Consider the following 13,993-nt stretch of genomic DNA (forward strand, 5'->3'; position numbering starts at 1 on the left):
TGACATTTGTTTTTCTTTCATCTTAAAGTCTGACCTAATTAATGCCTTTCAATCTTTTCAGGTCAAATCCTTTATGGCCGAGTACTTTGGAATCCAGAACAAAATCTTAATTCTGCTTACAAACTCCAGCTGGAGAAAGTCTATCTTTGTACGGGCAAGGATGGCTATGTGCCTTTCTTTGATCCCACGGGGACAATCTACAATGAAGGGCCCCAGTATGGATGCATTCAGCCAAACAAACACCTAAAACACAGATTCCTGCTGTTGGTATGCTAAGTTCTCACTATTAGTGTTAAAGAGCAGACACTTGAGCAGATTTCCTCAGCTATGACTTCCGCCTAAAGTAGATAGAGCTCACTCTTGATGTTTTCTTCTCTATATATGTTTGTGTTGTTGTTTCTTTCAGATCAGCTAAATACTAGTACATAGGTGGTGGTTATGGTGAGTAACAAGACAAGCTTCTGTTGACATCCTCAGAAGAGGAGTCTACAGAGTCAAAATTACTTTCAAAATAATATAATGATGACTCTTTTTTTCATACTTATTCCCTCATGAGTTTAGAGAGTTTGAAAAGTTTATCAATAAAATTTCAGATTCCACATTGTAACGGTTCTTTAAAAAATAACCACTCACCAAGTTTTGATTTAGTATCAAAAAAGAGGCAGGGTATGGTGGCTCATGCCTGTAATCCCAACATTTTGAGACGCTGAGGTGGGAGAATCACTTAAGCTTAGGAGTTTGAGACAAGCCTGAGAAACATAAGGAGACCCCATATCTACAAAAAAAGATTTGAAAATTAGCTGGGCTTCGTGGCATGCACTTGTAGTCACAGCTGCTTGGGAGGCTGAGGTGAGAAAAATCACTTGGGCCTGGGAGGTCAAGGATGCAGTGAACCAAGATTGCACCACTGCACTCCAGCCTGGGCAACAGAGTGAGACCCTGTCTCAAAAAAAAAAAAAAGACAAAAAAAGCCATAATAATTTGAAAAAGCTATTAACTACATAGCTTTATGAGGCCAGATTTTCTTCATACACTTTAGACAAAACAGCATATCACAACTGGTGGAATTCAGAAGCAGTTATGAGAATCCAGTTTTTTCCCTGAGATTACAAAAATGTAAAACATTGCCAGCTCTCTTTATTGGGGAAGGGAATGAATTTAGGTATTTTCACTAAAAAATATCTTACTTAAGTTAACATGTAATGAGTTTCCTATTGTCAGTTTAAAATGAATTAATAAGTAAACACTTAAAAATTTTTCAGGTTTAATTTTTAACCGAGTAAATGTTGATAAAGTCACATAAACAAAAGCTCTCTGGGGTCCTTGATTTGTAAGTGTGTAAAGGGTCCTGAGACCAAATAACTTGAGAATTATTGGGCTAGAATATCCCACTCTTTGCATTTTGAGATCACAAAAGCCACCACATGTCCTTTTTGAAAAGGACAATGGGTTCCCAGAGGTAGTGTATTAGTCTGTTCTCACGCTGCTAACGACATGCCTGTAACTGGGTAATTTATAAAGGAAAGAGGTTTCATTGACTTACAGTTCAGCGTGGCTGGGGAAGCCTCTTACAATCATAGCGGAAGGGGAAGCAAATATGTCCTTCTTCACATGATGGCAGCAAGAAGTGCCGAGCAAAGGGGAAAAAGCCTCTTAAAAAACCATCAGAGGGCTGGGCGCGGTGGCTCAAGCCTATAATCCCAGCACTTTGGGAGGCCGAGGTGGGCAGTTCACGAGTTCAGGAGATCGAGACCATCCTGGCTAACACAGTGAAACTAATACAAAAAAATTAGCCGGGTGTGGTGGTGGACCCTGTAGTCCCAGCTGCTCCGGAAGCTGAGGCAGGGGAATGGCATGAACCCAGGAGGCAGAGCTTGCACTGAGCCGAGATCATGCCACTGCACTCCAGCCTGGGCAACAGAGCAAGACTCCATCTAAAAAAAAAAAAAAAGATCAGATCTCATGAGAACTCACTATCACAAGAACATCATACAGGTAACTGTCCCCATGATTCACTTACTTCCTATTGGGTCCCTCCCATGACACATGGGGATTATGGGAACTATAATTCAAGATAAGATTTGGTGGGGACACAGCCAAACCATATCAGGCAGCCACTGACTTATGGAGAGGGCTTCACAGCACACTCTCCCAACCCAACCTAAAGCCAGGAGTGATGAGTACTTTTCTCCTCCCAGTCACTGCCACCTACCAATATAGTGGAACCATCTTTCTAAATCTTGCATTTCTTTTTTCTGAAATCCTAGGACCGCAATCAGCCAGAGGTAACTGATAAGTACTTCCATGATGTGCCTTTTGAGGCTCACTTTGCCTCCGAGTTGCCTGATTTCCATGTGGTCAGTAGCATGCCAGGTGTGGATGGATTTACTCTAAAAGTAGATGCACTCTATAAGGTGAGTTTGGTGAGAAGAACAGAAGCTTAAGACCAAGTCTACTTTAAAGCTTGAAAAAAAAAAAAGGAGGAGGACTGCAACATCTCTGGATTCTTCATCATTCTGCCATTCTTGCTGGCAGATCTTTTCTTATTATTGTTAAGCTTATCACCCACCCAAAATTTTCACATGTATCCCCAGTAGACCAAAACAATGATACGATTATTGACTTTGCATATAGTCACTTGTCATTGTGCACATCATGGCTGCATATGACACTCCAGTTTTTCCTAAGTTCTTTTATATTGCATCCCTTTTTGGTTCTATGCTAGCCCAGCTGATTTTCATGGACATATGAAAAACATTTAAAAAATCATAATACAATACAGCAATTTAGAATAGCAAGAATTACTACTATTTGATAAACACAAATACCTTAAGTCTTAACAATGAACATGAACTTTCAAGATCAAATTTCACTTTTTTTGTCTCTAAATGTTAATCTATGACCCTTTAGAACTATTATCATGCTTCAGAAGTTATTTCAAAACCGTGAAACGTTTTATTGGAGGAAGATGAGGGGGAGATAAAATACTCGATGATATAGCCTGATCGAGAAAGTGTTTAGAAAATGTCACGTATCTATGTATTATGCACAGAGTATATGTTTAGTGAATATTTTGTTGAATGACTCCATTTTCGCTGAAGTTCACCAATAAATAGTAAATTGGCATAACACATAATTGAAGGTCACTGTAAATAAATGTGGTTTTTAATGCTATTATTTCACTGCTATCAATAAAGACAGACAAATATAAGCATTCACTTAGCTAAAGAGACCATGAAAGATAATTTCTTAGGCTATTCCATGTACACATAGGGAAACAAAAAAGAATCCGAATAGCTGACTCAAGATCATCTTAATTTGGAAATAAAATAGAACCCATATTTGGTTCAGTTCTCTATGTATTAGTAGACACCAACCATTGCTAATACTTTTCTGGAAATCAGTTATCTAGCAAGGCATATAGTGGCAATTATCCTTCCATTTCCTTTCTTCAGAGGTGGTCTGTGGGCAACAACAACATGTTCGGTTTGTCCCCCTGCAGGTGGAAGCAGGACACCAGTGGTATCTCCAGGTCATCTACATCATTGGCCCTGACACCGTCTCAGGGCCCCGGGTCCAGCGCTCTCTCACAGCTCCACTCAGACGCAACCGAAGGGACCTGGTAGAGCCCAATGGCCAGCTGACCCTTGATGATTCCCTCATCTATGACAATGAAGGAGACCAAGTCAAGAATGGCACCAATATGAAGTCCCTGAATCTGGAGATGCAAGAGCCGGCGGTAGCTGCGTCCCTGTCACAGACTGGGGCATCCATTGGCAGCGCCCTGGCTGCAATCATGCTTCTACTTCTGGTGTTTTTGGTGGCATGTTTTATCAACAGGAAATGCCAGAAACAGGGGAAGAAGAAGCCCGCAGAGGACATTTTGGAAGAATATCCTCTGAATACCAAGGTAGAAGTTCCCAAGAGGCACCCAGACCGGGTGGAGAAGAACGTGAATAGACAGTACTGCACTGTGCGCAACATCAACATCCTGAGCGAGCCTGAGGCGGCTTACACGTTCAAAGGTGCTAAAGTCAAAAGACTGAATCTAGAAGTCAGAGTTCACAACAATTTACAAGATGGAACAGAAGTTTAATGGAGGAGACCTACGTGTATTTTTTTCTAAAATCATTTTTATAAAATGGGGGGAAATACTGATATTTTTATAATCTCGCAGCTAAAAAAGGGAAAACTATAGCTTTGAGTGGCAGACGGCACACATCACATGCATCAACTCACAACTGAGCTACCTCATTCAACAAAGAACCGCTGAGACCCCCAGAGTATTACAGTTGTTTCCGTAGATCCCTTTAATAGTGTCAACAACTGTACACAGCTCCTTCTGTAAGGCTGGTCTTAGAAAACAAGTACTTTAGTATCAGGACAGGAGTTGAACAATTACGTTAGCAGATGGAGATGAGAGGACTGGGTAGTGTACTATGGCAGATCTCAGAGAGAAGAAGTAGGTACGGGGCCTTTCGTTCCCTCCCCCAGCCCCAGCTTTCTCCTACAGGGCTTTTCCTGAGCCCCCAGACAGCAGAGTATGAACTGCTGACACCCAGATTCCATTAAAAATTCTGCTAATCGACACAACACATATATTTGCTCATGATTTTCACTTGACAGTGTGTGCTCCTTGGCCTCTAATTGTACTTTGCTTTTCCAGAGCCTTTTTTACCTGGGGATTTCAATGTGCTTAAGTAAAATCCTCTGAAAACCACGGGAGCCTCCGCCTCCTCAGCCACAGAGAACTCCCTCCTACAAAGGGGGAGACTGAAACCCGACTTAAGGAGGGGCCTGGCAGGCGTATCAGAGCACATTAGTGATGCTCTTCACCCCAGGGAGGTGTCTTTGTTCCCAACTAGTTTACATGGCACTGAGACATCCCTCCCTGACCAAGGATGCTGCAAAACAGGATCAATGTACTACAGCGTTTTAATTCAACATTGCCATAAATGCTTTAAAGAAAACCCACCACACTTTCCTGCTGCTCCAGTCTTTGCCCATCCCTGTAACAGACAATCCCATGTGCTTTGCTAGGTATGGATTTTTATTCTGTTAGTGCTTCGGGAAAGTAAGTGATTCATTTGAATAAGGCAAATTAGGAGAAAGCCCAGGTTGGGGTGAAATCAGACTCAACAGATACATGCTGGTTCTCCTTGCTGTGTGTGACACAGCAGACAGAGGCACTGTTCCTGGTGCAGTATTTCAGGGATTGCTCGTTGAGGGGTTCTTTTCTGGTAGCTCAGGCAATTATTTTTACCATATCAGCACATGACAAGGCCATGAACACATGGCTCTAAAATAATTTAGTGTTCAAGTATCAGCTTAACTATTTTGTGTAGGCTACACACAGCTTGCTTTTGTTTCTCTTCTGTTTCTGCCTTATTGGCTGAAACGTAAGCATGCGTGCCATGTTGTTTTGAATTGGAGGCACAATTTCATTATTCGAGAGTAAAAGACAGTCCTCTTCTGATGCATGGCACACCATAGTCACCAAGCAAATAACAGAGCCTTCACATTGTGTAATATTTGTATGAGAATGACTCAAGCTCTTTGAGAACATTCCAAACTAGTAACATTTTGCTACTAAAAGCTAGAAAGGATGAACTGTGAAAGGTTCTAGGCAGCTCTGTGAGACTCCAAGCTCCTTGAAAGTAGGACCTTTGGGAGCCGCGCCTTTCATTCTTCAACAGTGCCTTGCATGTAACAAGCACTCCAGAAATGTTTGTTGAATGAATGAATGAATAGTGTCATGGGTGAATGATAGGGGAGTAAATTTAGGAAGGGGAAGTGGGAGAGTATGGTGGCAATATCACAAGGGAGGAGAGAGGAAAACAATTATCTTCTCTACTTGGATTATGAGATAACCTTTTCTTGGAGGAAAGAAACACCGCTTTACAAAGGCATGACTCTGGCGGTGGTCCTAAGGAAGCATGAGCAGAAAATTCATAATAATGTATCAGCAGGAGATGAGGCTATGAATTGGCATCCAGAACAGGAGATTTAGAGCAAAATCTAATTTAGCATTCTGAGATGAGTGTCAGGTTTTCAGGAGAGAATGAGTTGGGGTGAGCCCAGAGTCTGAAACTCCTGACTGGTCAGGTGCTACTTAAGACCAGCTTGGGCAGTTCAAGGCAGAACTCCTGTATCAGCCTCATGGACACCCAGAACTGGTATCTCATGGCTGGAGAGCTGATCAACCAGGCACGGAATCTCCAGAACAACCTAGAGAGTGAATGCTAATTTGTAGAGCGAATTTCCATTTGGCCCATTATTTGTAACTGTGTAACTGCTCAAAGTGCCAGAATGCTTACACGTTAAAGCAGCACCTTTCCATTTGCCCACATATTCTTCTTGCACACCCCTTCCATTACTGCTGAATAGGACACTGCGTGGGAAGAGTGCAGAGGTGGCAGAATGAAGCTAGAGTGGGAAGGACTAAAGACTGAGCCCCAGAGTGCTCCCAGCAACTGCCGCGTACAAGGTCTGAAATGACAAGGGCAAGAGTGAGATAGGAAACTGTGCGTGAAAGGAAAGCCCTTGCAGTATTTCTGCCTCCCTTTCTTTCTGCCTTTCACCCCACTAAATGTACATTATTGAATGCCAGTACTTCTCTAGTGGATGCACACTTGTTAAATAGTTTTAAGAGATGTGGAGATGAGATATACCACTTTGATGTAGAATTATTCATTTGGTTTGTTTCATACTTCATTATAGGAATCAAGTAATTTGATGACTAATGTGGATTATATTTCAGTCAAAGCTCTGCTTTCAGTTTCTCTGATTTGCTCACTAATGCCTTGTGTGTGTTTTACTAACCTTTTATATCTTGCCTTCAAGTGAGAAGGAACAAACAACTCTCAGTGGTTACTACTTGCTTTTATATGCTGGCTGTGAAGGTTAAAAGAAAGAATGGTCTGCACCATTTTTTCTGCCTTGCTGCCCTTTTATTGTACCCCAGGCCTCCTAGAGGACTCCTGCAGATTCTATTGTTGGGTGGGAAATAGTGTTGGAATGTGTTTGCACAGTCTTATGATATTCAGTCTCAGTCTGCTATAGGTATTTGTTGTTCTTGGATACTACACACCTGCTCAGACTGAGTAAACATTTGTGGTGCTGTCAACCTGATTTCTTGACTCTCAAATGATTTTTGTATTTCCAATATGAATTTGTGTGTCATGAATTTCTGATTTCTCCAATAGTGTATGCCACTATGTAAATTTGTATTAATAAATGACAGTCTGGTTGGTTTTTTGTTTGTTTTCCTATGTTCTTTTTAGATTATATCTCTTATTAATATAGACATTGCCATTAAGATGGCAAAATTCATTCTAAAATTTGAAGCAGTCTTTTGGAGAAAACCCTTCTAACGAGGGTGAATCTGAGACACTCATTAACTGTGTTCAGAGTAAGATGCTGAATAAATTATATGTTCCCAGATTATCATAGGTCTTCTTTGGCAATCAGTTGAAATTCTGAGACAAAGAGGAATAATTAAAATTTCCATGTGCCATGTAATAAGATGATTTTTGTATTTATTATCAAAACTTCTAAAGAGACATGATATAGTATGAGGGTGGCTTATGTCCTTCTGTGCACATGCAAATATTTGAGCATCCATCACTGACCCTGGAAAAGACCAAAGCTCCAAACAAGAGTTTATAGGCTCATGAAGGGAAAAATCAGAGTCAAAATGGAGCTGTACCCAGCTGGTCTTTGCATTCTGCAAGCCTGTGCATTTGTGTTCCTTTCCCTTCTGATAAAACAAATAACTGCCAATAACAGTGACCAGCAGGGCTCTGTTGGCACGTTTGCAAACTCAGCAAGACTTGAGACAGCATGTTTATAGAAAATCTGGGGAAGGGATGCCACAACAAATCCTGGAAGTTGCTGAGCTGCTGCCAGGAGCTTAATGTAAACTTCCAATGCTCACAATTTCCTGTGATTATCCGTTGCCTTAGAGCAGACTCTCTGCCCTGGAGTTCACTTCTCTAGAGTGCAGAGAAGCTGTACCAGGAATTAATCTAAGAATTGTTAGGATCGTCTATAAAAATGCTTCTGAGACTGGAAATGTCATGGCCATAAAATTTAGGGATCTTGAGGAATAGTGGCAGAAAATGAGTTCCCATTTAGAATTTAAAATGCCTTATAGACCGCTTTTGAAGAAAGGTACTGGAAGTGGTGGAAGGAGACTATATTTGGAATATGTTATCATCATGAAATTGACGATTTGGGGCCGGGCACGGTAGCTCACGCTTGTAATCCCAGCACTTTGGGAGGCCCAGGCGGGCGGATCACGAGGTCAGGAGGAGATCCAGACCACAGTGAAACCCCGTCTCTACCAAAAATACAAAAAATTAGCCGGGCGTGGTGGCGGGCGCCTGTTGTCCCAGCTACTCGGAGAGGCTGAGGCAGGAGAATGGCGTGAACCCGCGAGGCGGAGCTTGCAGTGAGCAGAGATCGCGCCACTGCACTCCAGCCTGGGGGACAGAGCGAGACTCCGTCTCCAAAAAAAAAAAGAAATTGATGATTTGATAGGTTAAAAATAGTCCAATATCAATAGTTTTGTATGTCTCAACCTAATATTAAGCTACCACAATATGTAATAGAGATCCTGTCCCCAAACGAGCCACAGAGAACTCTTAGCTAGAACCCTGTGCGCTGAGAGTAGCTAATGCCCTGGGACTGTTATAGGGACTATATCAAATGATATATTGGGCATATCTGGCAATGCTCCAATCAAGAACAATGACTCCCTTATATTGTGTACCTCATCCAGTCTTTATAACAACCCCGTAAGACATAGTTGTCCTGGATAATTTCCTTTGAAAGTTTCATATGAATTTCAGAATTTCAAATCTTTGAAGGCCTTCACGAGCACAACTTGATGTTGCTTTAAAATGGTCCCAACTCCTATAACCTAAATTTAATGCTTGTCATGAAAAATTACATCACTTGATTAATACAACAAAATAGACCTATGCTGCAACCCTCTCTAAAAAAGCTAGCAGAATTTTATCCCTAGGCTCATTTTGGTTTAAGGCCAAGTTCCAAGACTACTCAGCAAGTTATAAAAGTTATTAGAATTTCTGTCTATGGAATAATTTTAATAAATTGTTAAAAACTAGTATCAAGATATCTCAGTTCCAAGACTACTCAGCAAGTTATAGAAGTTATTAGAATTTCAGTCTCTGGAATAATTTTCATAAATTGTTAAAAACTAGTATCAAGATATCTCCCTTAAACATCCCACTAAGGAATGCTTTAAAAATGAACCAGTGCTGGATACTAGCAACTCCCAAGAGTCCCTCTGCGGCTGATTCTGTTTGCTGCACACTGAATCTGCCCTGCCCTGTGCTCTGGGAAACCGACTTTTCATCAACTGCTTCTTCAAGGCTCCCTTGCCTCTCGCTTCTGGTTGAAGTTGGCCAAGTGAAACCACTGATGAGAGAGAAGATGATGTGTGTTTAGCCTCCTCCCTGCTTCCTTCTGCCTTGTGATTCTGGGGTGGCTGCGTCCCTCCCTGGCCACAGGTGTCACGGGTTCTGATGAAACCCCTTCCCTCCCTTGCCCATGCAAGGCTAGTCATGATTTCATCCTGTCCCTAGTCCTTGGAGACTGTATCAACCCTGTGGATACCTAACTGAACTCCGCCCATGCATTGGTAAATAGCTCCTTTATTTGACTCTTTATTCAGACCCTTTAAGTACGCTGTCTTTCTGTCCAAACTCTTATACAGTCCTTAAATTCAGTGCTGTTTGGTTCCACTACTGTAATGTAAATCAAAATTAAATACTTGAACTCAAATCTTGTCTCAATTTTAAATTTGCTTGTTACTATAAAGAGTGATGTGCTGATAAATGCTTCACAACTGACCTTTGGGGTAAAGGGAGGCTCCATTTATAGTATTTCCTAGTTTTTGTGTTGTATATACTCCCACCATGGCTGACTACAACCCACTAGCATAATTTCACTGAATGTGGAGTTGGGAAGAGATGCACAGTAGTACAACTTTATGCACGATTTTACTTTTCTTTTTTTTTTTTTTTTTTTTTGTGACGGAGTCTCCTCTGTCGCCCAGGCTGGAGTGCAGTGGCGCAATCTCGGCTCACTGCAAGCTCCGCCTCCCGGGTTCACGCCATTCTCCTGCCTCAGCCTCTCCGAGTAGCTGGGACTACAGGCGCCCGCCACCACGCCCGGCTAGTTGTTTTTGTATTTTTAGTAGAGACGGGGTTTCACCGTGGTCTCCATCTCCTGACCTCGTGATCCGCCCGCCTCGGCCTCCCAAAGTGCTGGGATTACAAGCGTGAGCCACCGCGCCCGGCCTTACTTTTCTTTTTTTTGAGTCGGAGTTTCGCTCTTGTCGCCCAGGCTGGAGTACAATGGCACCACCTCAGCTCACTGCAACCTCTGCCTCCCAGGTTCAGGCGATTCTCCTGCCTCAGCCTTCCCGAGTAGCTGGGATTACAGACATGTGCCACCATGCCCGGCTAAATTATTATGTTTTCTTTTTTTTTTTTTTTTGAGACGGAGTCTCACTCTGTCGCCCGGGCTGGAGTGCAGTGGCGCGATCTCGGCTCACTGCAAGCTCCGCCTTCTGGGTTCACGCCATTCTCCTGCCTCAGCCTCCAGAGTAGCTGGGACTACAGGTGCCCGCCACCACATCCAGCTAATTTTTTGTATTTTTAGTGGAAACAGGGTTTCACTGTGTTAGCCAGGATGGTCTCGATCTCCTGACCTCATGATCTGCCCACCTCGGCCTCCCGAAGTGCTGGGATTACAGGCGTGAGCCACTGCGCCCGGTTTATGCCCTATTTTCACCACATGGATGCAATAAACACAAACTGGAAAGCATCAATAATAATAAAATGTAGTGAAATAATTAGGAAGTGGTTAATTTTGAGTACCCATTACCTTTGTTTTTAATGTAATTTATTCAATTGTATTTATTTAACTTGTAATAATGTCTACATTAATACTGGCTGTGAAATAACTGAAAATTCAGGAACTGGCTTTCACCTGCTGGTATAACCCAGCTCCAACACATCACTGTAACAGCAGCTATGTATTTAACAGCCACAATCACACAGTCAGTCTTTCCTTCACATTTTACCATATGTTCTAAATATATCTCAATAACTTTGCTTCAAAAATGTGTACTTGGCTGTTAAATCGTTCTTTTGATCAGGGTGCTATAGGAAAATTCGCTTTTTACTAACCTGTAAAGTTCTGTGTATTCAGAATAATGAAGTTATTCGCTTTTTACAAACCTGTAAAGTTCTGTGTATTCAGAAACTTTTATTAAATAACCTTTTCTGAATTCTTTTTCTGGATAACCATAAGCCTGGATTCTAACAGCATCCTCTAATATTTCCTTCCAAGAAAACTCATCCTTTGGGGGAAAAAATAGTTTTATAATATGCCATGGCATGTTTCTAATATAAATGGTGGTAATTGGGCTGTTGATAGAACTAGAAAAACTCAAAAAATGATAAAAGTGCATTTGTTAAAGTTACCACCCTGAAATCAAAGAAGTTAAATCCTGAATGGTTTAAACAATTAAAATAAAGCCTACATGTAAAACATCACCTGTTACTCATTTTCTTCTGGCTATAAATCTAGCCCTATTACTTCCTAGTTGCCTGGAATACAACTCGTAGAACTTACTGAGTCCCTCTGAGCCTGTCTCTGTATCTGCAAAATAGAGGCAATCATACCTAATTTACAGCTAGTTGGTAAGCATGACATAGATCACGTATGCAAAGTGCATTACCCCGTGTCTGGCACAAATAATAATAAATATTTCCCCCATTTCATGCTAATCTCAGAATTTTTCGAGGTAACATGGGATTTAACAGTTTATTGTGGTGAAGTCTGAATGGGAGTCAGGAATTACTATGCAGAACAGAATGCAGAACATCATCCTATCTTCTCTCTTGCAGAAAGCTCATCATTTTGGATTTGTAAATCTGAGAGGGCTCCTAGGGCACTGGCCTTTTAAGCATGACCATCTCTGCCTTTTCCATTGTAGCTCCTCTTAAACCAGTGGTTCTCAAACTTTAGGATGCATCAGAATCACTTGATGGAGTAGGGTTTCAGGGAATTTGCATTTCTAATGAGTTTCCAGGTCCCAGGACTCAGCCTTAAGGACCAAGACTGTAATCTCTTCAACTCACACTCAAGCAGCTCCAGCCATGCTTATCCTCTAAAAATCCTCCGTGCTCCACCTGTTCACCCTACCTCCTCTCAACCCCTACAAACCAGTGATTTTTTTTACTGTCTCCACAGTGTTGCCTTTTCTGGAATGTCATATATCAGGCCTCTGAGCCCAAGCTAAGCCATCATATCATCCCCTGTGACCTGCATGTACACATCCAGATGGCCAGGTCGTGCCTTAACTGACGACATTCCACCACAAAAGAAGTGAAAATGGCCTGTTCCTGCCTTAATTGATGACCTTGTCTTGTGAAATTCCTTCTCCTGGCTCATCCTGGCTCAACAAGCTCCCCCACTGAGCACCTTGCGACCCCCACTCTGCCGCCAGAGAACAACCCCCCTTTGACTGTAATTTTCCTTTACCTACCCAAATCCTATAAAAACGGCCCCACCCCTATCTCCCTTCGCTGACTCTCTTTTCGGACTCAGCCCACCTGCACCCAGGTGAAATAAACAGCTTTATTGCTCACACAAAGCCTGTTTGGTGGTCTCTTCACACCGACGCGAGTGAAATCATATAGTTGGAATCACAGTATGTAGCATTTTCAAATGGGCTTCTTTCTCTTAGTAATATGCATTTAAGTTTCTTCCATGTGTTTTTATAGCTTGATAGCTAATTTCTTTTCAGTGCTGAATAAAATTCTATTGTATAGTTGTATCACAGTTTATTTATCCATTCACCTACGAATTACATCTTAGTTGCTTCCGACTTTTGATACTAAGGAGTAAAGCTACTATAAACATCCATGTGCAGGTGTTTGTGGAGGGAAGTTTTCAACTCCTTTGGGTAAATACATAAGGGGCCCAGTGAGGACTGAGTGCAAGCAATATTTTTTACTTATGGGGTCTTGGATAAATCACTTCACTTTTCTAAGCTTCAGTTTCCTCTTCTGCAAATTGTGATAAAAATAGCACCTCCTAGAGTTCCCTTGAAGATAAAAGAGGTAAGGTATTCAAGCACTTACTTCAATGCCTGATACTCAATACGTGGTAACTTTTTATTATCTTCTACATCCTTCAGCACACAACTGCTCATAATTCCCTCATAGGAGTAGGGCTTTAACCTTTTAGCCTCGATGATTTGTTTTGCTCTTCCAAATGCCTAGAATGCCCTTCCAGGTTACCGTCTCCCTGAGCCTTTGGTTGGAATCCTCATACTAGAGGGTCAACACGTTTAGTAGAGGAATTACTGAAATAGTTGGGTTCCAAACACTAGCTCTGGCATTTACTTTCTGTGTAAATTTGCTGAAGTTACCCAACGTCTCTGTATCTCAATTTCCTCATCTATAAAATAGGGATAATAGTATCTACCTCATAGAGTTGTTGTCTGAGCCATTTTAATGGCAAAAACCGCAATGACTTTTGCACCAACCTAATAAATCCGCGCATATTCTTCAAGAAGTTAGGACAGTGCCTGGTACAAAGTAAATGCCAGATCAATGTTACTAATGTTAGGTGTCTGCCACCTATGCCACGCAGTGATTTCCTTAGGTATAGGGACAGTCTAATCTCGGAATCCACACTGCCTAAAACAAAATAAGCATTGCAGTACATTTGAGAAAGTAAAGCTGTAGTGGAAACCGAGAGCGAAATGAGGGCGTAGGGAGAAAAGGGTGGGGAAGCCTAGAGACCGGTGAGGGAGCAGAGCTGGGGCGCGTGTGTACAAGGATGGAGCCCGGCGGCAGCAGGGCGCGGCTTCCCTTTCCTGGGGCCTGAGGCCGCAATCAGGTGGAGTCGAGAGGCCGGAGGAGGGGCAGGAGGAAGGGGTGCGGTC

The 13,993-nt window shown here is 42.1% G+C and overlaps 1 protein-coding gene across 1 annotated transcript in view; it reads left to right on the plus strand.

Moving 5' to 3' along the window:
• FRAS1 (Fraser extracellular matrix complex subunit 1) overlaps nt 1-7,255 on the plus strand; it is a 458,426-nt gene extending 451,171 nt beyond the window's left edge. The window contains exons 72-74 of the mRNA XM_030819038.1: nt 62-267; nt 2,268-2,414; nt 3,503-7,255. Coding sequence (XP_030674898.1) covers nt 62-267; nt 2,268-2,414; nt 3,503-4,096 — 947 coding nt within the window. The 3' untranslated portion in view covers nt 4,097-7,255. The remainder of the gene's footprint in view (nt 1-61; nt 268-2,267; nt 2,415-3,502) is intronic.
• The last annotated feature ends 6,738 nt before the right edge of the window (nt 7,256-13,993 follow it).

Source organism: Nomascus leucogenys, chromosome 9 (assembly GCF_006542625.1).
Source record: "Nomascus leucogenys isolate Asia chromosome 9, Asia_NLE_v1, whole genome shotgun sequence".
Lineage (NCBI taxonomy): Eukaryota > Metazoa > Chordata > Mammalia > Primates > Hylobatidae > Nomascus > Nomascus leucogenys.